Source organism: Hemibagrus wyckioides, linkage group LG18 (assembly GCF_019097595.1).
Source record: "Hemibagrus wyckioides isolate EC202008001 linkage group LG18, SWU_Hwy_1.0, whole genome shotgun sequence".
NCBI lineage: Eukaryota > Metazoa > Chordata > Actinopteri > Siluriformes > Bagridae > Hemibagrus > Hemibagrus wyckioides.
The window spans coordinates 7,624,539-7,652,449 of NC_080727.1; the positions used below are offsets into that span (position 1 = coordinate 7,624,539).

A 27,911-nucleotide genomic window follows, 5' to 3' on the forward strand; every position below is an offset into this window, starting at 1 on the left:
TCGCATGCGCAGAGTTAGACGCATGCGCAATGCAACGGCTCTCGCCGAATCTCGTTGGAGCAATCGCGATGAAACGCACCAGGAAGTAGTCGCTCCATGTGCGCGAGTCCGGTAGGTGTGTGAGTTGGCTCATAGAAATAGTTTTGGCTTTGAATTGAGCGTTTTTTGGGAAGCACGCTGATTGAGCATGGCGACGTACAGGAAGAAGGTCGATAATCGGATTCGTGTCCAGATCGAGAATGGAGTCGCGCAGCTGCACCGTACAATGTTTGTGATAGTGGGCGATCACGGTAGGGACCAGGTTGTAATTCTGCACCACATGCTCTCCAAGGCCGCAGTGCGGGCTCGACCCTCAGTCTTGTGGTGTTACAAGCACGAACTCGGCTTCAGCAGTAACCGGAAGAAACGGATGCGGCAGTTGCAGAAAAAGGTCAAAACAGGTACTCTGAATCTAAAACAAGACGATCCTTTTGAGCTTTTCATCGCCGCCACTAATATCCGCTACTGCTACTACAATGAAACACACAAGATTCTGGGCAACACGTTTGGCATGTGTGTGCTGCAGGATTTCGAGGCTATAACTCCCAACCTTCTGGCTCGGACTATAGAAACAGTGGAAGGTGGTGGTATTGTGGTCATTTTGCTGAGGAGCATGAACTCTCTGAAGCAGCTGTACACAATGGCAATGGACGTGCATTCTCGTTACCGGACAGAGGCACATCAGGATGTTGTGGGAAGATTCAATGAACGATTCATACTGTCTCTTTCCTCCTGCAAGACCTGTATAGTAACTGATGATCAACTGAACATTCTGCCAGTCTCCAAACACAATGCAAACATCAAACCCGTGCCACCTAAAACGCAAGATGATGCTCTGCCACCACACGAGCAGGAACTGAAAGACCTTAAAGAATCGCTGCAAGACACACCGTCAGTGGGGACGTTAGTGGAATGCTGTAAAACCATGGATCAAGCCAAAGCTGTACTGAAGTTCATCGAAGCGATTTCAGAAAAGACTCTGCGGAGCACAGTGGCGCTCACTGCCGCCAGAGGACGGGGCAAGTCCGCAGCACTTGGATTAGCTATCGCTGGGGCTGTTTCATTTGGCTATTCCAACATATTTGTCACGTCACCCAGCCCGGACAATTTGCACACGTTGTTTGAGTTCATATTCAAAGGCTTGGATGTGCTTCACTACCAGGAACATCTAGATTATGAAATAGTCCAGTCTTTAAACCCAGAGTTTAATAAAGCTGTGGTCCGGGTTAACATCTTTAAGGAACATCGCCAGACCATTCAGTACATCCATCCTGCCGACGCTGTCAAGTTGGGTCAGGCAGAGTTAGTGGTCATCGACGAGGCTGCTGCTATCCCTTTGCCGCTAGTGAAAAACCTGCTTGGGCCTTATCTTGTGTTCATGGCTTCTACGATCAATGGGTACGAGGGCACAGGGCGCTCTCTTTCCCTCAAGCTGATCCAGCAGCTGCGGCAGCAAAGCGCAGAAAGCCAGCAGAATCTGTCAGCTGAAAACCAAGCCACAAGCACGGCCAGACTGGCTTCTGCACGCACACTCCACGAGGTTTCTCTGCAAGAGTCGATTCGATACGCTCAGGGAGATCCTGTTGAGAAATGGTTGAATGAACTTCTGTGTCTGGACTGCTTGAGTGTGCCACGCATCATTTCAGGCTGCCCGTTACCCGAAACTTGCAATCTGTATTACGTGAACCGTGACACTCTGTTCTGTTACCACAAAGCGTCCGAAGCCTTCCTCCAGCGTCTCATGGCACTCTACGTAGCGTCTCACTACAAGAACTCTCCCAATGACCTGCAGATGCTCTCGGATGCTCCAGCTCACCATCTTTTCTGCTTGCTGCCTCCTGTTCCACACACGCATAACTCTCTGCCCGAGGTCCTGGCAGTTGTGCAGGTGTGCTTAGAGGGGGAGATATCCCAGCAATCCATCCTCAACAGCTTGTCCAGAGGGAAGAAGGCTTCCGGAGATCTCATTCCTTGGACTGTATCAGAGCAATTTCAGGATTCTACGTTTGGGAGCCTCTCTGGTGGAAGGATAGTGCGAATCGCGGTGAACCCTGACTACCAGGGGATGGGTTATGGGACCCGTGCTGTGCAGCTCCTGCAGCAGTATTATCAGGGACAGTTTGCCCTCTTGGATGACAAGCAGCCAACCTCAGTTTCGTTCAACTCTGTCAGCAGCGAGTCCATGAGCCTCTTAGAAGAGGTTGTGTCACCTCGAAAGGATCTGCCGCCCCTCTTGTTGAAGCTGAATGAGAGGCCTGCTGAAAGACTGGACTACTTGGGTGTCTCATATGGCCTCACAGGCCAACTGCTGAAATTCTGGAAAAAGGCTGGATTTGTTCCAGTGTATTTAAGACAAACACAGAACGACCTGACAGGCGAGCACTCGTGTATAATGCTGAAGGAACTGAACACAGAGGATTCGGCAGAACAGAGTCGGTGGCTGCCGGCGTTCTGGAAGGATTTCCGAAGGAGATTCCTCTCGCTGCTCTCCTACCAGTTTAGCAGTTTCAGCCCCACGTTAGCGTTAAACATCCTACAGAACAAGAACATCAAAGAAGACAACCCAAGTACACTAACGGTCGCAGAACTAACAGCCCAGTTCATCCCGTACGATCTGAGTCGTTTGGAAATGTACTCCCGAAACATGGTGGACTACCACCTGATTATGGACATGGTGCCTGCCATCGCCCGGATGTTCTTCCTCAAACAACTGGGACATCTCTCGCTGTCTGCCGCACAGTCTGCTCTGCTCTTGGGAATTGGTTTGCAGCACAAATCTGTAGATAATCTAGAAAAAGAGATTAAGCTACCCAGCTCTCAGCTCATGGGCCTGTTCAACCGGCTTATGCGTAAAGTAGTCCAGATGTTCAACGCCACCCAGGAGAAGGCGGTCGAGGCGGAGATGGCCCCCGTCAAAGACGTTAACATGGAGCCGACTGCCGAGGCACTGCACAAAGAACTGGACGAAGCTGCCAAAGCGTTTGAAGAGAAACACAAGGAAGACATGAAGAAGATTAAGGATATGGATCTTTCTCAGTACATGATTCGAGGTGATGATGAAGAGTGGACTCAAGTGCTAAAGAAAGCAGGCAACACGGCAATTGTGAGCATCAAGAGCGATAAGAAGCGCAAGATGGAAGAGGTGAACCAGAAGGAGTGGCAGGGCAAGAAGATGAAGAAAAGCAACAAGAAAAAGGGAAAATTTTGAAAGGAATTATAAAGTACTAGACAATGTTTTTCTGTCTTTCTTTCTTTTCTTTTTTTAAACGATTAGTTATTTGTACTGAACTGTGCATCACTTCATTACTTTGAAAACGTCCTCACCTTTCAAAATTTTTTCATTATTTTCTAACTCAAGCATAATTTCCAACAAAACTCTATCTACAGTTCATTTTCCACATTTTCTGTACTATTCTCGAAGCTAATCAGTTCAAAACCATTCATTTATTATTCATCAAACATATTTTACATATTTTTGTTTTTCATAATTTAAAAGAAGGTTAAAACTGTAACCTAAATAAATAATCACAACTGATTTACACAGGCCTTTTGTTCTATCGCTTTGTTACCATCTACACGTAAGAGGAAATCGTTTGCATCGTATTGTTGCATTGCATTTGTTTTCTACCACCTTCGGTGTGGTTTAATTCTGAGGTTACTGTATGTGTGGAGTTATAGTGCATGAACTTCTTGTGGGTTTTGTACAATTTCCTAAAAACATGCCGCACTGAATAAGGGGTGTGTGGGTGGGTGTTTCCGGGAAATTCTCCAGGCATGACATGACCCTGACCAGGAGAAAAGAAGATGAATAAATGTAGAAACAAGCTGCAAAAGAGAAAAGCTTTGCTCTGAAATGCCATACTCTAAGTTACTTTCTTTCTCAAACTTCCCGCCCATAAAATATTACATGATTGTATGCAAAAGTAAATACATCTGAAAGTCAGTTATATATAAATGTTGTGTAGAATTCTGAGCATTCACATCATTTACTGTTTTCCAAAAAGTACATGATGCATCTGAGGAAGGACAAGGACTTGCTTAACAATGTAGAAATTTGAACCTACAACCTTTTGAAAAGCAAAACAGCGCCTTAACCACTGACCTGTTGCTACCACTGTGTAGAGTTCATTGGTGTGTGAATCACCTGATTCAAAGACATGTTTTTAAGTGATATGTGACACATGCATGTGTCTGTGTACAGTAGATGTGCAAATATATATTTTTCCTAGTTTCATTTTTTTGTGCTTTAGATTAACTCTGCATAAATGAAGTGTGGATTTTTGAGAGATGGTACTATGTTTTGGTTCTGTCTTCGAACGTTTATGTATAAACATCAGAAAGACGCATTGATATATTGGGTAATGGTTAAGTGAGGTTAGTGTTTTGACATAAAATATGTTTACAGAGTATTCAGGAACATGTAAGTGATTGTACAAAAAAGAATAAGATAAGATCCAAACAGTATACATTGTTTTATAACGGTCATATAGCCTTTAGCAATTAATAAACAAACCACGACACAATGTGTGCACCTCATTATGATTGTCCGATTATTGACAAAATAAAAAATTGACCAGTATGTTGGTATATTGCAATTACTATTATTATTATGAACTCGTTATAAATAAAGGATGAAGTCAGTTATCATATGCAAATATATAATATAATGCAATGAAATGAATGAAAAAATATTCAGGAAAATATTTTGGTACATGAAAAGAAGCAAGATAAAGATGGGAGAAAATTCAATAAATATTTAGTTTTAATGGCTATGCACGATGTTTATCTGGTGATTGGATTTGAAATAAAAAAAACTTAAAAACAACAATTACAGCTATAAATAATCAAATTGCATTAAAAAAAAGCCTTATTTTATAATATTTTCACTTATTTTACATGAGGACAAGATTCAATTTTTTTATTGGCATAACATGGCATATTTTTTTAAAAACTAATTAAAAAAGAAAAATAAAGAAACTGAATAGGAATAAACAAATTAGATCTATTTATATGAATAAAAAAAGTTTATACCAGATGACTAGCAATGCTTTCCTGCTTAATAAAAATCATTTAAGCACGGATAAATTTAAAGCAACTCTTTCTTGTTGTGTTAGAAAAATAGTTATTTTTAAATTAAAAAAAAAGTTATTTTATCTAAGAAAGTATCACGATCAATTCAGATCTCATCCTTTTGTTTTGAAGGTCGTTTGAGGCGAACTCACGCGTGCCAGTTGTATGAGCGCCGTGTTGACGTCATTAATGCGCGACTGCTACTCGCTCCACGTGAATTCCACCAACGAATTGGCTTATTATATTAATACTGCGTTTTGTTTTACTTAAAATCACTTCCAGATCAATCTGTCATGTCGTTGACGACGAGTTGTCGTTTTTGTTTGGTTTCGGTTCGGTCGAGATTGAATCCCTGTGTGTTCGGATGTTTGGGGTCTCCGGTGAGATTCTCACACACAGGATGCGGAAGATGGACACGGTCAGCTTCCCACACACCGTTGCTCCTACAGAGTAGCTTTTATTCAGATAAGTTGGGCTTTCGGCGGACATTTAAGACTGCTGTAGCTTCATGGAGCGACGAAGTTGGCAAAATTCAGTCACAGCATTATCATTTGGTGTACACCTGCAAGGTGAGGGTGTTTTTCTCTTGTAATGTAAAGCAGCATGAAATGGACTGAAAAATGAAGTGATGCCTGTGAAACTAGTCGTGTGTGTGTTAAAGCAAAACTCCTTCCTAAGCAAAACTCCTTCCTAATTCCTGTCAAAGGTTAGGGGCGTGCCGTGCTGACGTCAGTTAAGGACATATCTATCTATCTATCTATCTATCTATCTATCTATCTATCCATCTATCCATCTTCTGTATCAAACACAAGATCGCAAGGAACCTGGGCACATATTCCTGAAAATTCTTTGTTGCTCCTATTGAAAAAATTCAAAGAAAATGCTTAGAAATGTGGGCTTTTCTCCATTAAATAAAACAAAGATTGTAGTAGAGATAAAAGTTATTTACAAAGCATCTTAACACTTAGAAGAGGTCAAAAAATTGTTAGAAGGGAGAAGTGTGTGTACATATACACTATGGACACCCCTCCAAATCACTGAATTCAGGTGTTGTTTTTTCAGGGTTTGGTGCTTGACCCCTTAGTTCCAGTGAAAGGAACTCTTAATGCTTCAGCATACCAAGACATTTTGGACAATTTCATGCTCCCAACTTTGTGTGAACAGTTTGGGGATGACCCCTTCCTGTTCCAACATGACTGCACACCAGTGTACAAAGCAAGGTCCATAAAGACACGGATGAGCGAGTTTGGTGTGGAGACCAACAGAACACCTTTCCAGGACAAAACTGGGATATGTGCCTTTACATGCACATGAATGTAATATGGAGTTTGCCTGCTCTTTGCAGCTATAACAGCTTCAACTCTTCTGGGAAGGCTTTCCACAAGGTTTAGGAGTGTGTGTATGGAAATCTTTGACCATTTCTCTAGAAGCGCATTTGTGAGGTCAGGCACTGATGTCAGACGAGAAGACCTGGCTCACAGTCTCCGCTCTAATTCATCCCAAAGGTGTTCTATCAGGTTGAGGTCAGGACTCTGTGAAGTTCCTCCACATCAAACTCTCTCATACCTCTATACTGTATTATATGGATTTGTGCCGTATGACTTCCATCTACTATACAGCACTGGAAGCTGATCTGTTTGAGCAGAGTGACCCGATGATGCAAGGGCTAAATCAAACTGCTGCCTTGTGGGTAATATAGGAAACTGGTGGCTGAAGAAGGCAAAAGCTCTAAAATAGACAAGAAAAAGTAAAGACTGTAGAGTAAACCACGTCACACACATAAGGCGGCACAGTTACTGATCCTTCTTGTGACCACAGGTCTGTTCGACACGTTCAATGAAGAAGATCTCCAAGGTGGCGTATCACAATGGCGTTGTTATCGTAAAATGTCCAGGCTGCCAGAACCATCACATCATCGCCGATAACCTGGGATGGTTTTCTGATCTGGAAGGAAAGAGGTGTGTGAGAGGTATTTCTCCTGAATATTGAAAAATGACAGATTATTCATGCATAGTTATTGAATCAATATCTTAAACATGTTGTTTTGAATCAAACTTTCCATGTCAGGAAGTTGGGGATTTGTTTTGAGCTCTTTTTCCAAGATAGGAAAATCGGAGGAAACGTCCTCATCCTCATGTGATGTGATAAAGCAGTGTACATAATTGCTTCCTTCCTCTATTCCAAATTAAATGAAATGTGCCTGGGTGACAGAACAGGCGTACTGTGGGGTTCAGGAAACCATCTCTCAAGCAAACAAGTCCTTTATGTCTTTTAACTTTGTATTTATAATCATTAGAAAAATAATTTTATTGGTAAACAAAAACTTACCGTGTTACTGTCCTCTGCATTATCACATATACACCAATCAGCCATAACATTATGACCACCGGACTAATATTGTATCAGTCCCCCTCTTGCTGCCAAATTAGCCCTGACCCATCGAGGCATGGACTCCACTAGATCCTTGAAGGTGTGCTGTGGTATCTGGCACCAAGATGTTAGCAGCAGATCCTTTAAGTCCTCTAATAGACTTTTGATAGACACTGACGACTGTAGACCGGGAACACCCCACAAGAGATGCAGTTTTGGAGATGCTCTGATCCAGTGGTCTAGCCGTCACAACTCCCTCAAATCCTTACGCTTGCCCATTTTTCCTGCTTCTAACACATCAACTTTGAGGACAAAATGTTCACTTGCTGCTTAATATATCCCACCCACTAATAGGGGACATGTGAATAATACTGATTATCTCCTCGTCATCATCTGTCAGTGTTCATAATGTTATGCCTGATCGGTGTATACTATTTATCATGTGCAGAGTCAAGGCTGCCATTTAAGAATAGAGTAGTAAAAAGTATTACATAGTATAGTATATGCAATATTAATAATAATAATATTAATAACAAGTGTTTAATAACAGGTAAAAATTAATTATAAATAGTTCTTTGGCCTTTATATAGTAAAACAAATTTAAGCAAATACATAACTGCTTTTAATTTTAAAAGGAAATGATCTAATATTAAAAATGTAAACGTTTCAATATACATGAGAAAGAAATACACATGAAACAATAATGATAAAAGAGGCTTGTAATAAACAAATCCACTCCATTTTATCACAAGCAGGCTGTGTGTTTTTTGTTGTTGTTTTTTTATAACCGCTCTCTGTGTTTGCAGAAACATTGAGGAGATACTCGAAGCCAAAGGGGAGACGGTGAGGCGTCTCGCGGACGATGCTGCCCTAGAGATCGTTGCCGAGGAGACGATTAAAGAAGCGATGCAGAGGAGCGAAGAGGAGCAGAAAGCCCTCGAGGACAACTCTGAGAAATCATGATCTCTGCTGCAGTGAAGGACATGTTGAAATTGAAACAGTGTAGAAATGAATCTCATTCAGGTGTGTACATCAGCAGAGTAAATGAATGTGTTCTGAATGGAGCGCTCTCCAGTGTCTTCATAACATGACAAGCGTTTATTTTTTGTCTTATGAATTTTAAACCTCCAGGTTCCCACTGTATTTCATATTTCCATAAACACTGTCACGGCCAAAGCGTGTGTACAGACACACCTGATTTCAGCCATATGCTTGCTATACAGTACGTATAAGGGGATAAAATCAAACCCACAACCATGCAGCGAGAATTTTTATAACTTATGGCGAGCCCTAAGTGACAGCTAATAGCCATCCTGTGTTAGACCTCTATAAAACAGCCACTGTCATGAAAGTGCGCCGTATTGAAGAGGGTAGCATGGACAGGACTCCTCCACCTTTCCATCTGGTGGGTTTAATGAATTTCTGCCATGTTAGAGCGAGCATTCACTAGACTTCCAGACTGACAAGAATGTTTAGTCAGGAGCATCATGGGGTTGGTTTCCATGGCTACGCAGCAGCACGAAGCCTTGCATCACCATATGCAATTCCAGGCATCGGTGACAGCGGTGTGTAAAGCCCATCATCAGTGGAGCCAGTAACACACTTTCTCTGAGTGATGAATCATCTGGAGAAGGAATAATAATCTAGTTTTTTTTTTTCTTTCATTGTTTGGGTGAAGCCCGATAACTCACTTTTTCATCCTGGTCAGGAGTATGGAAGTGGCAGAGCTTATCCCGGGCTCATTAGGCATGAGGCCGAAATACACCCTGGATCAGACCTCAGTGAGAAACTGGGAAATCTTAATGTTAGTACATGCTGTGACTTTTTACCAAATTCTGTGCTCTATATTTATAACATTACTTCAACTAAGGGTAGTAATGTCCCTGTTCACAGAGAGAGGTTGGAAAATAAGTTGACAGCCTCATCCAGACCCCTGACCTAACCTCAACCAACACCTGTGGGATGAACTGGAAGGACAATTGTGAGCCAAACTTTATCCATCAGCATTTCAGAGAGGAATGCAAACAAAACTGCTGTCACTTTCCAAAATTGAGTATGGATCTGAGTGGAGTGGATCAAAAGGCAATACCTATATATTAATGGCCGTGGCTTTGAAACGAGATGCTCACCATGTTTGCCTGATCAAGTGGCGATGCAGAGGAGCGAAGACAAACAGAAATCTCTTGCAGACAACTCGGAGAAATCATGACTCTTCTGACAAAATCTTTGCTGCACTAATGTATAGAATGTAAAAATGTATCCTTAAGGTGTGAAAATCAGGGGAGTAAATGAATGTGCTGTTGTACATGTTCATAATGGAGTGCTTTCCAGTATCCTCCTAACATGACAAGCATTTTTTTGGTCTTTTTATTTTGTTAACCTCCAGGTTCCCTATTTAGATCAAGGTTAACCCAATATATTTTGGTATAACAGCAAAATTGGTCAGCTGGTTTGTTTTTTTTATTTAATATTGAGGTATGTGCCTTGGGCTACAGAAGCGGAATCGGATTCTGCTATACTATGCAAATAAAAGAAATTCACTTTACAGTACCTCACTTCCTTTCTAGTCTGACTTTCTTTTTAGATTATTGACCTACAAATCTAGGAAGCGTTGACGTATCGCAGTAGCTAGCAAACGCTTTCACCGATGCCTAGCATTGCATATGGTGATGCAAGGCTTCTTGTGCTGCTGCGTAGCCATGGAAGCCAACCCCATGATGCTCCTGATTAAACATTCTTGTGCTGATGCTGCTTCCAGGTTGTTAAACTGGAAGACTAGTAAGCACTGGCTCGAGGTATGTGCATTAGGCTACGGAAGCGGAATGTTTGACTATACAAATAAAAGAAATTTACTTTACAGTATCTCGTCACCTTTCTAGTCTGACTTTCTTTTTAAATTATTGACCTACGAATCTGGGTGGTGGTGGCTCAAGTGGTTAAGGCTCTGGGTCGTTGACCGGAAGATCAACACCGCCAAGTTGCCACTGTTGGGCCCTTGAGCTAGGCTCTCTGCTCTCTAACCCTCTCTGCTCCAGGGGCGCTGTATCATGGCTGACCCTGCGCTCTGACCCCAACCTCCAAGGATGGGATATGTGAAGAAAGAATTTCACTGTGCTGTAATGTATATGTGACAAATAAAGGCTATTTCTATTCTATTCCATTTCCTTTCCAATATGACGGAAGCGTTGACGTATCGATAATCTAGTATCAATACTAGGTCACCGCATGGACTGGTGACCTGTTGGCTCTATCTAGTGGACATAAGCAAATTGCATCAGTAACATTTCGTAGAAACATATCAACGACCTTTAATCGGTAAACATAAACGCTAAAGATTACTCTGACGCTTTTTTCCCTTCTCCTGACCCAGTTTGTGCCGTAACCTTACGCTAAATGTTCTCATGTAACATTACACAACAACCAAAAATCAGGACCGCGTCCTAAATCTCCGTGTTACCTGCATAGCGCACTAAAATAGGGAATGTTTCTGGAAACATCTTACATTTGGACACTTCATTAATTTGTGACGGTTCAGTCACATTCCGCGCACCTCATCATCTTATCTCGTTATCTACGTGTCTCAACACACACTCACTGTACTGTGTAGGTCACCTACGAATAGCATGAACGTGAACAGAGGTTTCCCACCTACTAAGTGCACTTGAGTGTGGTTTTGGATAGAACCACGGCGTAGACAGTGCTGGCGGTTTGCAAGAGGCCTGATGCAGACTAGTTAAATTGAGTCGCGGCTCTTTTCGAGGCCGGTGATAAGTTTCCTGCGCTTTAATAAGGCAGTTATTTATCTATTCAGAAGAAAGCGACGTTGCGACGCCATGGAGGTGTCCGAGGCTCTGAGTGAAGCCGAGCGGCCGCTACACCGGCCCTTCCTCATCGGGGTTAGTGGAGGAACCGCCAGCGGAAAGGTAACTTAAAGCTGAAAAATCCTCACAGGCTGTGCTGTGTCCAGGAGTTACGGTGCAGCTTCCCGTGACAAATATCACCTGATTAGCATAACAACAACGTCAAGAGTTAAAACATATATAAAGTAAGACAGCTCTACATTAGCACAGTCATTACAGTAATGTTAGCATTCAGCACGAGTCTGAAGGCTAGCGCGTCATTTAATGAGAATGCTAATTAAGAAAAAATGCTAATATCTAACGTTTGGCTAGCATGTCATGTGAGGATATGCTAACTAAGCGTTCTAGTGTTATAGGACATCATATAGGGTTTGTGTCAGTGCTGGACACTGTCTTAGAAAATCGCCAGGTGACGTAACGGCCTAATTTACATACAGGCGCCGGTTTGCATGTCAAAACATTTTACACGATGAAGCATGTAATAGAAATACAGTTTTAATCAGGACAGAACATCAATTAGTGATGGGAAGTTCGGATCATTTCGCTGACTCGGATCTTTGAATCTCGTTCAGCAAAACGAACTAATGTTTTTCTCGAGTCATTTTCAGCAGAATTATAACTACAATGTTAATAACGCGTTAAACAATGTTAATAACGTGTTTTTACCTCGACGCATCTACTTACGCGAACGTTGATCACATTTAGAATAAAGCAAAACTATAAATCCACCAAAACGAGACTGACAGAAACAACAGAACTTTTTTTCAGAAAAATGTTTATTGCACATGTCATATGATAATTTTATAAGAGATATAATATCATACAGTATTACATTAGTATTATTGACTGTAAGATACTGATTCAGGAAGTGGTCACATGATCAACGAGTGAACGACTCGGGAGATAATCATATTTCCTGTATAGAACCTATATGATGTTGCGCATGCGCGGTCAATACAACGTGAACGAATCGCTCTCTGAGACGACTCTGAGTCATATCAAGGATTCGAATCGTTCATGAACGACACATCACTAGAATAGATCATAAGTAGGTAATTGCCATTGGATCGAGATACTAGAAAGAGTAAACTCCTCTGTCCTGAAGTATTTCCTAGAATTGTGCTGTGAAATTTGGCAAACCACCGTGACTGTTCTGGCAGAGAGTTCTGTTATTTTTGTCTGACCTTATGTGCACATAAAATGCACATAGGTGAATTTCAAAATGTCAATGTCCTGATCACAATAGCAAATTTTAAGGACATTAATAGCTATTTTCTATACTTTTGATGCATAAGCAATTAGAAAATAAGTTCCTATCTAGGAACAAAAAAAGTTGTTACACAGTGTTATATATTTCTCTTTGTTAAACAACATGGGTTTCCATGCAGAAGAGTCATAACACGGCTTTAAGCAGTTATCTAGGGCAGGTAATATTCCTGTTCTTTGTGTCCCACCATCACATGATTGATTATTTTCCTGTGACAGCACACCCTTTTATTCCTTAATTATACATAGGTTTCCTCTAAAAGGCATCTCATATCCCTAATTTGTAGTTTGAATGAATTGTTAATAAAATGTTCTGTTCTCTCTTTGCCAGTCCACAGTGTGTGCTAAGATCATGGAGTTGCTGGGCCAGAACAAGGTGGACCATCATCAGAGGAAAGTGAAGATTGTAAGCCAGGACAGTTTTTATCGTGTGCTCACTCCAGAACAGAAAGCAAAAGCTCTCAAAGGCCAATACAACTTTGACCATCCAGGTAAACGGATAAACTCCGTTTATCCACTCACAGCAGAACCTTACAACATAATGCACCTAATGGGAAGATGTTGAGAAAGTCAGGGGGCTTTCACACTGGGAGTTTAGTCTGAAGTAAAGCAGGGTTTGCACGAACAATTGTTAAGGTAAAAGCTGTCATTTTGACCTGCAAGTGCACCGCAGTACTGAACCCGAGACCCGTAGAAGGTGGTGTGAGTTCCGTTTACTGGAACTGTGCTGCAATCCCTGCGATTGTGAACGCAACTTCGCATTCATTCAGGTAGTAAAATAACAATGTGTTTTAGCGGATGAAGCCGTCATTAGTTTCCACAACACACATGTAGCATGAGACGGAGGGGAACCTCGTGGGACACAGAAGAGTTGAGATGTTGTACTGCAATTAAAAGCACAGAAAAAAATTATAGTCAGTCGCAGAGTACTCTATAGGCACATTTGTGGTGATGTAAGATAAACAAAAATGCACCAGGGTTTGATAGAATCATGTGAGTCTGAAACCAGACCACTGCTGTGTGGGCACCAGGAACACACACTATCTATTATCTATTACAGTAGATAATAACCATAATGTACATATTATTACATAATTAAAAAGTAGTATTAAGTATAATACACTATTTTGCCAAAAGTTTTGGGACACCTCTCCAAATCATTGAGTTCAAGGGTTGTGCTCGGCCCCTTAGTTCTAGTGAAAGGAACTCTTAATGCTTCAGCATACCAAGACATTTTGGGCAATTTCATGCTCCCAACTTCATGGGAACAGTTTGGGGATGGTGTCGGAACTCAGAGCACCAGTGCACAAAGCAAGCTCCAATAAAACATGGATGAGCGAGTTTGGTGTGGAGGAACTTGATTGGCCTGTTCAGAGCCCTGACCACAACCTGATGAATTAGAGCAGAGACCTTCTCGTCCAGCATCAGTGCCTGACCTCACAAATGCGCTTCTAGAGGAATGGTCAAAAATTCCCATAAACACACTCCTAAACCTTGTGGAAAGCCTTCCCAGAAGAGTTGAAGCTGTTATAGCTGCAAAGGGCAGGCCAACTCCATATTATATTCATGTGTATGTAAAGGCAGACGTCCCAAAACATTTGGCAATATAGTGTATGTGATATTTTCCCTTTTTATTTTAATAAAACAATAAATAGGTTTACATTGGTTACAGATTAAACACATACTGGGGAAGAGTTAGCTAAAGAGAGAATGACAAAGCAAACAAATTTTTTTAGTTTGGTGAGAGAGACTTGCTGTTTTGCTTAAGCAGCCGTCTGACCGAACGCAAATAAAACTGTGAAAAGCAGCGTTTCATTTAAATGGAGAAGAACACAGGAATGTAAAGCTTCAACTATTGTCTCAAATTAAAAGGAAAGAAAAAACATAGAGAAGCAAGAAACTGTAGTAAAGGTTAAGTATGAGAGGTTTCTAAAATGAGACACTCGTGTTTTTACAGTAGGGTTGAACACCTAGAAACAAAGTCTTAAGTCTGATTAATTGATTAATTAATTGATTAATTAATTAAAGGAAATGACTGACATTTTTAGCTTAAACATAATGAATTCCTTGAGTAGCCTATTAATTTCCATAAATATTTTCTGCACTGAACTGAGACTCGTCCTGTTAAAGAACACTCAGGTTAAAGAACACAAGTGGTACAGATCATATTAGATTAAATAATCTTTTTTTGCAGATTTGCTTATATTTGTGGTGATCTGGGAAACCTGTGATGTTGCCTTAGCAGAATTCTGCATCAACAGCATTGAAAAATCCAGTTTAACCTAGGTTTAGATAATATGCTAATAATGTGTTTTGATTTTTCTTTGCTTTAAGATGAACTAACAAAGACGTGGAAATGCTGAGTGTTTTTTTTTTTTCTTCCTCACAATGCATTTGGGTAGTCTTGTGCCGTTGTGAAACAGACCTGACCGAATGAATCCGTGATCATTTCCACACTGATGTTTATCAGGAAATAAAGAGATGAATGATGAGGCCTGTGTTTAAATGTCAGGACTTTTAACTCGGGTGATGTAACTGAGACTGATGACGGCGGGTGATGTTGAAACTCCTTTCCATTAGATAGCTGGATTAGTAGATTTGATGTGTAGATGATAAATTTAGAGATACTGTAAGGCACGATGTACTTCAGTGAAATTCTTTAAAAGCAGTTTCCTCCTTTTTTTAGTTTAATTCACTCCAACTAGTGAAAGAAAGTTCAGAAAAATTTGTATAGCCCTGAACTTTAGTAGAAAATGGCTAAGTTTTTACATGTGAAGGGTTTTCCCAGGCTGACACACACACACACTCACACACTCACATATATATATATATATATATATGTCTGGAATGTTTTTCTGTCATTGTCTCTCTCACTAGATGCATTCGATACAGAGTTGATGTGCCAGACACTGAAGGACATTGTAGAAGGCAAAGTTGTGGAGATTCCAACCTATGACTTTGTCACACATTCCAGGTGAGCCAGCTTCATAAGAAAAGATTAGCATACTGTATCACAGATCCTCCTATTTGGAATCATGTTCATCATATATTTCTTGTCTCGCAAACCTTCCAGAATGACTTGGCTAAGATTAAAATACAGCAAGATACGTACACCGATCAGGCATAACATTATGACCATCTGCCTAATATCATGCTGGCCCCCCCTTTTGCTGCCAAAACAGCCCTGACCCATCATGCACTGTGTATTCTGACACCCTTCTATCAGAACTAGCATTAACATCTCCAGCAATTTGAGCAACAGTAGCTCGTCTGTGTCCGATCCAGGTCACTGCAGACCGGGAACACCCCACAAGAGCTGCAGTTTTGGAGATGCTCTGATCCAGTGGTCTAGCCATCACAATTTGGCCCTTTGTCAAACTCGCTCAAATCGTTACGGTTGCCCATTTTTCCTGCTTCTAACACATCAACTTTGAGGACAAAATGTTCACTTGCTGCCTAATATATCCCACCCACTAAAAGATGCTCATAATGTTATGCCTGATTGGTCTATTCTGCAATAAATAAATCAAAACCTCAGCATGAGTCTGCATGAAATAACTGAAGTGAGAGGACAACCACTAACAGATTTAAGATAAAATACAGAGATTGTTATGAATAGAGAGAGTTTAAAAGAGAATTTTGTAATATTCAACATTAACAAAACCCCCTTGTATTGAGTTGCTTAGGATGCAGGAATAAAGTGGTGCTGTATTCCAGTCAGTTAATAAATAGAAAACCGATTAGATTAGATTAGATTAGATTGCCATTGTGCAGAGTACATAGTACAAAGCCAATGAAATGCAGTTAGCATCTAACCAGAAGTGCATAGTGGTCACTATGATTAGCTGCCCTTTGCGAATATAATCCGTGACCATTGACCTTCCTCTGTAGTTAAGGAAATTAAAGATGGTATGTGAATTCACCGTTTTTGATGTGGCAGTCATTAAAAAAACAGACTGCCATTTGTCGTATTTGTATTTTGAGCAAATAAACCTATTGTTGGTTCTTGCTGCACAACCTTAAGATGTAAGGCTTTGTCCTCTTTGTGTGTGTGTGTGTGTGTGTGTGAGCGCAGGCTACAGGAGACGATCTGCGTGTATCCGGCCGATGTCGTTCTGTTTGAGGGAATTCTGGTCTTCTACACGCAAGAAGTCAGAGACATGTTCCATATGAAACTATTTGTGGATACAGACTCAGATGTACGTCTGTCACGCAGAGGTACCCACACACACACACACACACACACACACACAGATTTGGATTACCTGATGCATGCAAGCATGTAATTTGGTTCTCTGTCTTACATGTGTGTATGTTTTGTGCAGTTCTTAGAGACATGAGGAGAGGTCGTGACTTGGAACAGATCCTTACACAATATACCACTTTCGTTAAACCGGCCTTCGAGGAATTCTGCTTACCAGTGAGAAAACACACACACACACACACATGCATGCACAGGAACATAGCACCCCTGTTTGTTCATGCAGTTATCAGCCAGCACAATGCATGTATTGAAAAAGTGATGGACTTTATTTAGCTGCTGTTATTGAATTTACATAATTTGACTACCTGGATCTTGCCATTAAAAATAGCCTTCTAATGCTGACATGGCATTAAAAGAACAATAAATAAATCCACACATGTAATTACAATTTAAGAGCTTCAGTTACTGTAATATAGACTGCTGATCTCCTGGGACTTTCGCACACAACAATGTCTGGAGTTTATAACGAATGGTGCAAAAAAACATCTACTGAGTGTCAGGTCTATGAGTGGAAATGCCTTGTTAATGTGTTCTGATGGTTCTGAAGGTTATTATAACTCTTATGACCACTCTGTACAGCCATGCAGAACACAAAAGCAACTCAGACACACAACATGATGCAAGATTGTAGCCCGGTCTCTTTCCAGTTTTCATCTGTTCAGTGTTTTGTGTCCAGTCAAGCTTTAGATTCCTGTTTAGAACATGATGCAGTCTTCTGCTGTTATCAATTTATTACTAAATAAAGAAGTAATAAATTATGAATTAGCAATTGTCACAAAGAAACCATGTCAATAAATGCCTGCGATAGGTTAATACGTGAATTGAATGTTTAAATAAATACACTGATTAGCCGTAACATTATGAGCACTGACAGGTGAAGTGAATAACACTGATGATCTCCTCATCATGGCACCCGTTAGTGGGTGGGACATATTAGGCAGCAAGTGAACATTTTGTCCTCAAAGTTGATGTGTTAGAAGCAGGAAAAATGGACAAGGGTAAGGATTTGAGCGAGTTTGACAAGGGCCAAAGTGTGATGGCTAGACATCTGGATCAGAGCATCTCCAAAACTGCAGCTCTTGTGGGGTGTTCCCAGTCTGCAGTGGTCAGAATCAAAAGTGGTCCAAGCAAGGAACAGTGGTGAACCAGGGACAGGGTCATGGGCGGCCAAGGATCTGCTGCTAACATCTTGGTTCCAGACACAACAGCACACCTTTAGGGATCTAGTGGAGTCCATGCCTCGACAGGTCAGGGCTATTTTGGCAGAAAAGGGGGGACCAACACAATATTAGGCAGGTGGTCATAATGTTATGGCTGATTAGTGTATATTGTTTAAGATTTAGAAAAATAACTATACATGTGCTTTCTTTTAGACCAAGAAATATGCAGATGTGATAATACCTCGTGGAGTAGACAACATGGGTAAGTAATAAAAGACCAGTCATTATAAAATAGTGGTCTGTTCAGTAAAACTCAACTTGATGTCCTATTTTCAGTTTTGTCTCGCATCCCATTGACACGTCTACTCCCTAGTCCCCTCTCTCTCTCTCTCTCTCTCTCTCTCTCTCATTCCCTACTTTCAATCATTTTTTGATCGAGGTTTTTTTTTTTTTTTTTGGTTATACAGAACAGAAAAACACAAATAAGTAACCCTCCGTCCCCCAAACACCTGACACACCTGACAGAAAATAAATATAATCAAATGTCTGTCAAGAAAAATAAAATGCATGAAGTAAACATATATACAAGTTCCCCTTTTACACTGCCAAGTTGTCTGCTTCCATTTCCTAAAAAAAAAGTTATGTAAGGCTTCCAGATATTAGAAAATGTCCCTCTGATTGTATGCCCTCAATCATTTTTGTTCTATTTCTTCTTGGCCATGTTCTCCCTTTCTTATTTACCTCCCTATTGCATCTAATCTATGGGTTCTCTCTCTCTCTCAGTGGCAATTAATTTGATAGTGCAGCACATCCAAGACATCCTAAGCGGCGATATCTGCAAGTGGCAGAGAGGAGCCGCTAACGGTCATCCCCTCGAGAAGACCTTAAAGAGGCACGTGGACGAAGTAAGGGAGAACCCTGATGGAGGCGGGTCAAATCTCACAAAACGCCCCCTGCTGGAACCTAGCACACGGCCTCATTAATGCCTAAACACACACACACACACGGGAATGTGTTTAAAACTTGAAGGCTAGAGTGTTTGCATGCTTCCTATAACATAAATACACACACATGTACACACAAACACTTTAGCAAGTGTTCTGATTCAGTATTTAACTGTACTGTTAATGAAGAGATACAGGAAGTGAATGCGTTGTTTTTTTTAAAATATGACAATTCTGTGAAAAGCTGTATTCATATCAGTGCTTATACATATATACTGTATATATACAGGGTGTGATGTGGTAAAAACAGCTGGGGGATATTTTAATTTCAATTTCTACGTTGAGATTTTAATGGCACGTGTTTATATCAAATGCACAGTTCCCAAACTCTCAGCTAACTCTATTCAAAATAATTTTTAATTAATACAAATCAGTTAATAGGAGGAAAACATGATGTATAAGTATCAATGTTACGCCGAGTTTTTAACTATTCACACGATAAAACGCCTCAGTACGTCCAAGTTAAGGTTCCTCAGGCCTGGTGCACAAGCCCCGATTCTGAGTCGTCTGCTGATTATGTCGCTCATCTCCATCCAGCAGTGTGCCTACTCCGAGGAGTGACCAGTCTTATCCACAAAGGACAAGTGTGTGTGCTGGTTTTCATTCCAGTCAAGCAGGAGCTACACCTGATTCCACCTGTTTAATCAACTGATCTTGGTTTCAGAAATGTGGTTTCTGATTGGTTGGAATGAAAACCTGAACCCACACCGGCCCTTTGTAGATAAGACTGGACATGCCTGGTCTACTTACTCCTGTGGTGACCGGTTATTTTAGCAACACGATCAGTGAAGGGAACTTGGCATGACCCTATCAACACTTTTTTTTTTCTTTTTCTTTTTTTGTTGCGTCACAGCTCTTCTGTTTCTTGTCCTGTGAGCATGGCATTTGGAGATCAGGTGCACTGCAGCAAGGATCTCTTTAGGTGACGGTACATTGTTGGGTTTGTGCCTCATTTTACAAGCTAAAAACTGGCACCTCCTGCCAGTTTGCACCCAGTATATATGTGTATATGTATATACACTCGTAGTTAAAACGGACGTTTAGTCTTAGACTTTCGTTATCTGTACAAGTCTGTTATTTCAGATATATTATTAAATGTCCAGATACGAAAGATGGGTAGGAAGCCTTTAAAACAGGGGTGTCTAAACTTCTTTTTTTTCAGGTGAACGCAAAATTACACCTCATCAAAAATACTACAGCGTCTGTTACATCCAAATCTGGAGAACACTGTAGAGGTTACAGCATCTATTTCAGGGACCAAAAGTAATTGGACAAACGATCATTAACGGTCAAGCTGTTCACTTTTTGTGAAAGGTTAAGAATTGACATCCCACGCGTAATGGTTTGCAGCTCTTTTTAAATTCCCATCCACGCTATTTGTCTAGAACCATGATTAAATGTTATTGATACATCAATCATCCAGTCAGCCAGGCTGCCACCATTGGGCCCTTGAGCATGGCCCCCCAACCCTCCCTGCTCCAGGGGCAATGCATCATGGTTAACCCTTTGCTCAGACCCCAACCCTCCCTGCTCCAGGGGCACTGCTTCATGGCTGACCCTGCACTCTGACCCCAACCCCCAAGGATGGGATATGTGAAGAAAGAATTCTACTCTGCAGTAATGTATATGTGACAACTAAAGGCTACTTAAATAAATAAATAAATTCTTGTTGCTGCCCATGTCAGGTGAAAGGAAAAACTGCAACGTGTTGGCCAGCAACACTCCCATCATACATTCTGATAGAAGAGCAACAGACCAGTTAACATCCGTCCACAGGCATGGTTTAGACTTTGGACACCCCTGGTTTAATATAACCTTCTGCTTTAGGTTTTGTCTCAGAGAGATCTTATCAGAGTAATTGACCGGTCTTGCACTTTATAAGTCAAAGTGTGGAATAATGTTTAAAGATGAAACGTGTACAGCAATCGTTTATCTCAATGAAGCACCTGAAATTCACCCTAGATTTAAGCCTCGTACTATTGAAATAATTCTTCACTGTCAAACTAATGTTATCGGTTTTAAGGCTGGCTTTAAAGCAACTATTATATAGACTTGATTTTGTATTGCCCCTGCATTCTTTTTATTATTTCCTACCGATCATAATGTAGCAGGGACTCTAGATCTAGGTGTATCGTTATCATTTCCCAGAAGTGTTTATAAATGAAGCTGAATAAGTGAATAATCAGTTGTGTTGTCAGTTTTCATAAAATGTGAATAATTAAAAAACTCATAATTCTTTTAATTTTTTTAATGTCTGAAGTATTTTAAATAATAAAATCATGATTTTAAAAAAGGATTGAATTTTTTTTTTCGTTTTTCTTTTCTTAAAAGTTGCTTGCTGCAGCAATGTGATGCTCACGTGCCCATTGTTGGTGCTTTTCACCACTGTTCCTTCCTTGGACCACGTTTGATAGATACTGCAGACCGGGAACACCCCACATGAGCTGCAGTTTTGGAGATGCTCTGATCCAGACGTCTAGCCATCACAATTTGGCCCTTGTCAAACTCGCTTAAATCCTTACACTTGTCCATTTTTCCTGCTTCTAACACATCAACTTTGAGGACAAAATGTTCACTTGCTGCCTAATATATCCCACCCACTAACAGGTGTCATGATGAGGAGATCATCAGTGTTATTCACTTCATCTCTCACTGCTCATAATGTTATGCCTGATAGGTGGATATTAGTACACAAATAGGACTCTGTTGGAGAAAAAAAAAAGATAATAAAGTTAATGGTCCATAAACACAATCAATTCAGATCAATTTCAGATTTACGCATCCATTTGTCAAACAGCTAAAAAAAGGATGACTTATAATGCATTCATTAATAATAAGCATCATCAGTAAGATTTAAGATGTTTTTTTCGAGTGTGTTTTTCATGCAGATATCACTTGACCCTTCAAGTACCCGTATAAGATAATCTCTCTCTCTCTCTCTCTCTCTCTCTGACCAACCACCCCCCCACCCCCCAGGAATAGGTGTTGCCAGGTGCACTTTTGTGTACAAATAGCAATAAAACAAGGAGGAAAATATAGCAAAAACAAATAAACATAAACAAACAATTAATCAGTTTATCTGCTGAAGTAAGCATAGACATCTTGGATTCCTGTTCATTTAATCTGCTGTGTGCCTTTTGTGTAAACTACATGCATGTCTGAAATGTATGGTTTTCACTTAGGGAAAGAAATTAGATTTCTTTGATTTTATGAAACAGGTATTCTTCAGTTATAAAAGTTAAGGATTGACCAGTGGAATTTTCTTTCACAGAATTTATTTTGTCCATGCAATTTTGTCCCAGATGCAGGCAAAAAAAATGCACGATGATAATTCACGATCATCATCATATTTTTACAACCATGATTATTATTATATTATATTATTAGGGTCCCAATGCAGTCATGATATTTTCAACCTTTCCAGTGCTTTGGACACTTTGCCTGTTTTGTAAATGACTTGTGAAAGTAGACGTTTTTCAGGGGTTGGGCTTGGCCCCTTAGTTCCAGTGAAAGGAACTCTTATTGCTTCAGCATACCAAGACATTTTGAATAATTTCATGCTCCCAACCTTGTGGAAAGCCTTCCCAGAAGAGTTGAAGCTGTTACAGCTGAAAGTGAGGGTCAACTCCATATTACATTCATGTGCATGTAAATGCAGACGTCCCAAAACTTTTGGCTATACAGTGTATTTTTCATTAACATTAACTGAAGCTCGTGACCTGTATATGCCTGATCCTATTCATTGTGCTGCTGCCACGTGATTGGCTGATTGGATAACTGCTTAAATACACAAGTGGACAGTGTTGGCAAACTTATTTTACACTAACAAGCCATTTCATCATCGTTGTGGAAGGAGGCAGGGATGATGGAGATGTAGCTCCCTCTAGCGGCGGCTGTGTGGCAACAACATTAACTAAAAACGTACATTAAACAGAAATGAGGTTGAACCAGTGGGTAGAATTTTAGTAAAAGCAGTAGGGAGTTTTGTGCTGAATACATTAAAGGATATCAGAGTTTACAATGACTTCAATATTAAGTTGACATTAAACAGAATCGGGATTTCAATTCTCAGGCAGGAAACCAACCCAGTAACTGAAAGGTTAGCTCTCAGTGTCAGACTATTCTAACACCTTTCTATCAGAACCAGCATTAACTTCTTCAGCAATTTGAGTCAAAGTGGGATGTTTGACTCAGACTAGAAAGGTGATTAATTCAGATATTTAAATAAGCAAATTGTCATAACTGTCAAGCTTTTACTGAGAGCTGAACCTGGAATTTTGTGTGAGGAAAGTATTTAAAAGACAAAACAAACAGACTCTTTCTTTATTTGCTTTATTCTGTTTTTTTAAATACATTTTTTACATATATTTATTCTTTCCTCCTGATTTTCTCCCCAGTTCTTCCCCAGTTTCTCTGCCAACAGCTACAACAAGGAAGGCCAGAGGCTATCACACCCTTCCTCGGAGCTTGCATTTTTCCAAACTGTTGAACAGGGGTTGGTGTACCACACTCGGAGGAAAGTGCTATCCAACCACACGAGCTCACAGAGGCTCACGTGCCCATTGGTGGTGCCCACGAGTCAGCATGGGCACCCTGACTGGTCTGCGGCTATGCGGCCCCCTATGCAACAAACTGAGATGCACTGTGTATTCTGACACCTTTCTATCAGAACCAGCATTAACTTCTTCAGCAATTTCAGCAAGAGTAGCTCGTCTGTTGGATCAGATCACACGGTCCAGCCTTCTCTCCCCACGTGCATCAATGAGCCTTGGCCGCCCATGACCCTGTCACCGGTTCACCACTGTCCCTTCCTTGGACTACTTTTCACTTTTCAAAGATACTGACTAGTGCAGACCGGGAACACCCCACAAGAGCTGCAGTTTTGGAGATGCTCTGATCCAGTCGTCTAGCCATCACAGTTTGAACCTTGTCAAACTCGCTCAAATCCTTACACTTAGCCATTTTTCCTGCTTCTAACGCATCAACTTTGAGAACCTTTGGGTTCAAGCCCCAGCACCACCAAGTTGCTACTGTTGGGCCCTTGAGCAAGGCCCTTAACCCTCTCTGCTCCAGGGGTGCTGTATGATGGCTGACCCTGCACTCTGACCCCAACCTCCAAGGATGGAATACGCGAAGAAAGAATTTCACTGTGCTGTAATGTATATGTGACAAATAAAGTCTATCTATCTATCTATCTATCTATCTATCTATCTATCTATCTATCTATCTATCTATCTATCTATCTATCTATCTATCTATCTATCCTACCCACTAACAGGTGTCATGATGAGGAGATAATCAGTCTTATTCACTTTACCTGTCAGTGTTCATAATGTTATGCCTGATCAGTGTATTTGTATCCATATATTGCTACTTGTAAATATATAGATTTAAATTTTAGTTTTTTGTTCATTTTTGTTTGTTTGTTATTTCTTGAGAGGCAGGAAGACAGCATTTTGGCTCCCAGCGACCTGCTGTAGAGAGGAGAAAGAGAAAGCTTAACTATCTGCCTGATTATCTTAAGACAAGCTACATATGAATATTTTACATTTTACAACTTGGGATGAGGTCTAATAATGAGTATAATAATCAGTATAATAATCAGTATAATATAAGGTATAATAGAAGGTATAATAGAAGGTATAATAAACAGTATAATATAAGTATAATAATCAGTATAATATAAGGTCTAATTATCAGTATAATAATCAGTATAATAATCAGTGATCAACACTGTAGCATATGGTGATCTGCTATTAACTGTTTGTGTATGTTGTACTGTGCTATATCATTTTGTGTAGCTATATAGCACCAGCTAGATACTACAGGAAAAGTGTAAGAGTGAGCCTCTAGCAATAGTTTTTGAACAAATCAGTGTTTTTAAAAGATTCTTTTCGTCCTCGTTCACTTTCATGTACTGACTCATATTTTTCTTTCACATATGTCCCATCCGTGTAAAACGTGACTGCTTTGTCAGCTTTTTCCTGCATTTTAAAGTGTGCATTAGAGTGTAGGGTGTGAAGGAGTATTTCATTGGTTAGACGTATTGAACGGATATGACACTCACTTTGACTCTGAACGAGAGGGGTAGACCTACTGATTCTGAGTGAACAAGTAGTTTTCATTTGTGATCTAAATGAACAAACTAGGTGAAGGAACGAGGATCTGCTGACTCGCTTATGGACCAGTGCATTTGAAAAGTGTACATTGCTAAGGGGAGATGTATGTGTTGTTTATGGCATAATCCGTTATACATGAAAAATGACTGATAAATAATTTTTTTATGGTGTTTATAATTGGGGTTTTATAAAAGGTCATAATGGTGCTGACTGTTATGAACACCCTTAATGAAGCTGGCTCTTATAGTACTATGTACTGTGCTGCTGTAGTATTACTACACATGTTCTGAGGAAATACCTTTTACGCTGTTCCATGGAGCTGTCGATACAGGAGGACATCGAAATCAGCGGTGCGGAACTGTTGAAAAGAGGAAGAGAGTGATGAAGTGCTGACTACAACAGTCTCATTTAAGAGCTGGTAATTCACCTATTTAACCTGATTTATGGATTAAAAGGATTCTTTTTTTAAAAACCATAGCCATTAAAGTCTTTCACAATGTTTTAACCTACCTTAGGACCAAACACAGTCTGGTATTCAGTCCGAGGATGAGGAGGACGTTGAAGCTTCCTAAATGAGGCCTTAGGCGGTGCAGGTTTTTTTGGAGGTGCTGGGCGGGGCAGTTGTGGAAAACCAAAGCTTTCCATATACTCAGTCACCCACTGAGACCCGCTACAGGAACGAGAGAGAGTCAGACTTGGAGAAAGCATATTAATCTTGGAATCTTACTCACATTGAACTTAATCATGACAAAGATGATTTTTTGGAATAATTACCATGATGCCTCCACATCAGGTCCATGAGGCAATATAAACTGCGCAGTCTTTCACGGGGCTGGCTTCGGCACACGTCCTTAAAGAAAATAACCAATTAATACATAAATGTACTAGAAACAAATTCTTTTACTTTAATTATTTATACTATTCATTTTACATTCAGGACACCTTGAGAAATTGTGTGAGAGGTACCTATTCTGGGGAAGGTGGGTGGAGCAGGAGCTCTTTCTCTCACGATCTGATGGACCTTGGCTGCCAGAACATCCGGAGCTATTCCAGATGTTTTATTAGGACCTGAAAACACAATTTCTTATTTAAAATCCTCTGTTGCTGCAGATGTAAACATTAGCCCAAATTATGACTTCCATTTAATTAATGGTCAGTGTGTAACGTAACAAAGTATTCAGTGTGAGAGATACCTATTCTGGGGTAAGTGGGTGGAGCAGGAGCTCTTCTCCTGACGATCCGATGGACCTCAGCTGCATCCAGAACATCTGGAGCAATTGCAGATGATTTACTACGAGCTAGGCCCTTTCTTCTCACTCCTGTTAAACCAGAGAAAATACATATAAGGCACGATTGTTTAGATTCCTTCCATCTGTTATTCCTTTTCTTTTTAATATTCATTACTCACAGAGATTTTATTAAGATCTTTATCTTAAGTTATGATGTTATTTGGCTCTGAACCCGATTTCAGGATAATAAACTTGCCCTGAATGGCATAATGCAGTATTTTAAATACCGGCTGTTCTGTTAATGTAAGTATTTACACACCAGATGCCACTGAAGGAGATTTCTGAAGAGGATGCCTCTGTGGAGATTGGTGTATTGGGGGCAGCATAAGGGATCCTCTTGAACTCTGATTTTTCTGTGAGGGAAAAGAACACAATAGATATAAAGTGTGAGAAATCATTTCAATCAGATGAAATCAACACAAGGTAATGTGCTACACCAGGGCCATTTCTTGCTCAAAGCTGTATTAGTGGTTAAGCCACTACAACACCTGAGGACTAATCCCACAAGAAAAAGTGATACAGAAACAGCACGTTATTAGGTTGTGTAGCACACAGACACGGGAGGCCATTTTGTGGGGCGAAAAGACCAGAAACTGAATTTAACTCAAATTTATCCGGCTAATGTTAGGTCACAGAAAAGTAGTACTTGTTTTTACAAAGAGTTCATATCTCACTAGTTTTGGAGTCAGTGTCAGCAAACACAAAAGTGAATAAACAACAGAGAATAAATATAATGTTTGCTAACTTGACAGTGTCCCTGTTACTAGTTAGCATAAAAGCCGGATTAGCCTAAGAGCTAATGGTGGTATTTTACAGTTCATACAGTTGCTGAAATGTACAGTTTGAGTTGTCTTCATTATCTTGTACAAAAATCCCGTCTTACATTTAAACTTTTATCTAAACGATGTGGACAAAAACACGGCCCAAATCCCAGCATTACAGTTACTAATGCTGTACAATACACGGATCGGTTGGCAGCCCCGTGTCCAGTTATGGCTATTATTTAAAGCTAGACATATTTGCTACACTTCTGCTAAATATATTTAACAGTCTAAGTGTACAGATTTACCTTCGCTGTCTTGATAGTAGTCATTTTTTCTTCTTTTCTCAGTTTAAATGTTGGACAAGCTGTGTGTAACATGCTCTTCGTATATACCATTAGTAAGTAAGCTGAATGTATTTTTTTTCACAGTCACTGACCTCACGATCCAAACGCCGTGACACAACAATCCACATTTTGTTGAGTAAACCATTCTGTTTTTTTCTACCAAAACGTTGACCGCTCTCTAGTCACGTGATTTTTGAGTTCATGGAACAGGACCAATCCCAGATTGTGCAGACAAGGGTGTGCTTGTATACAGCTTTTCTGATCGCTCATGTGGCCATTTGAAATGACCACATAATGAGGAACGGAAAATATTTTGGATAGGCAGACCAAAGCGCATGAGCTACAGACATTGACCAATACAA

At 40.4% G+C, this 27,911-nt stretch overlaps 3 protein-coding genes and 1 long non-coding RNA gene across 6 annotated transcripts; 3 read left to right on the forward strand and 1 right to left on the reverse strand.

The window, feature by feature from the left end:
• The first annotated feature begins 62 nt into the window (after positions 1–62).
• Positions 63–4,618, forward strand: nat10 (N-acetyltransferase 10). The gene has a single exon (XM_058415933.1). The coding sequence runs from the start codon at positions 188–190 to the stop codon at positions 3,245–3,247; it is 3,060 nt and encodes a 1,019-aa protein (XP_058271916.1). The 5' UTR covers positions 63–187; the 3' UTR covers positions 3,248–4,618.
• Positions 4,619–5,271: 653 nt separating this feature from the next.
• On the forward strand, positions 5,272–10,637 carry dnlz (DNL-type zinc finger). 2 transcript variants are annotated; one of them, XM_058415489.1, is made up of 3 exons: positions 5,272–5,678; positions 6,928–7,078; positions 8,286–8,417. In XM_058415489.1, the coding sequence occupies exons 1-3, from the start codon at positions 5,403–5,405 to the stop codon at positions 8,324–8,326; spliced, it is 468 nt and encodes a 155-aa protein (XP_058271472.1). In that variant the 5' UTR covers positions 5,272–5,402; the 3' UTR covers positions 8,327–8,417. The 2 variants fall into 2 exon arrangements, with proteins under 2 accessions (XP_058271472.1, XP_058271471.1); XM_058415488.1 differs by having other exon boundaries at positions 5,277–5,678; positions 6,928–7,067; positions 8,286–10,637.
• A 492-nt stretch (positions 10,638–11,129) lies between these two features.
• uck1 (uridine-cytidine kinase 1) lies at positions 11,130–21,327 on the forward strand. Its single transcript, XM_058415487.1, has 7 exons — positions 11,130–11,402; positions 12,937–13,096; positions 15,483–15,579; positions 16,681–16,823; positions 16,931–17,025; positions 18,243–18,291; positions 18,813–21,327. Exons 1-7 carry the CDS (start codon positions 11,313–11,315, stop codon positions 19,010–19,012), a joined length of 834 nt encoding a protein of 277 aa, XP_058271470.1. The 5' UTR covers positions 11,130–11,312; the 3' UTR covers positions 19,013–21,327.
• A 1,931-nt stretch (positions 21,328–23,258) lies between these two features.
• Positions 23,259–27,663, reverse strand: LOC131369377 (uncharacterized). 2 transcript variants are annotated; one of them, XR_009207256.1, is made up of 8 exons: positions 27,511–27,663; positions 26,701–26,794; positions 26,346–26,471; positions 26,119–26,220; positions 25,927–26,002; positions 25,663–25,822; positions 25,451–25,510; positions 23,259–24,507 (listed from the first exon to the last, which is right to left on the reverse strand). It is a non-coding gene; the product is annotated as an uncharacterized LOC131369377 (long non-coding RNA). The 2 variants fall into 2 exon arrangements; XR_009207255.1 differs by having other exon boundaries at positions 23,259–25,510.
• Positions 27,664–27,911: the final 248 nt, after the last annotated feature.

Bases quoted from the DNA above. Each gene is read 5' to 3' on its own strand.
- nat10 (XM_058415933.1), top strand. From the start codon at position 188: ATGGCGACGTACAGGAAGAAGGTCGATAATCGGATTCGTGTCCAGATC.
- dnlz (XM_058415488.1), top strand. From the start codon at position 5,403: ATGTCGTTGACGACGAGTTGTCGTTTTTGTTTGGTTTCGGTTCGGTCG. The intron at 5,679-6,927 runs GTGAGGGTGTTT...TTGTGACCACAG, and splicing joins ATTTGGTGTACACCTGCAAG to GTCTGTTCGACACGTTCAAT. The intron at 7,068-8,285 runs GTGTGTGAGAGG...CTGTGTTTGCAG, and splicing joins TCTGATCTGGAAGGAAAGAG to AAACATTGAGGAGATACTCG.
- uck1 (XM_058415487.1), top strand. From the start codon at position 11,313: ATGGAGGTGTCCGAGGCTCTGAGTGAAGCCGAGCGGCCGCTACACCGG. The intron at 11,403-12,936 runs GTAACTTAAAGC...TCTCTTTGCCAG, and splicing joins GAGGAACCGCCAGCGGAAAG to TCCACAGTGTGTGCTAAGAT. The intron at 17,026-18,242 runs GTGAGAAAACAC...GCTTTCTTTTAG, and splicing joins TCGAGGAATTCTGCTTACCA to ACCAAGAAATATGCAGATGT.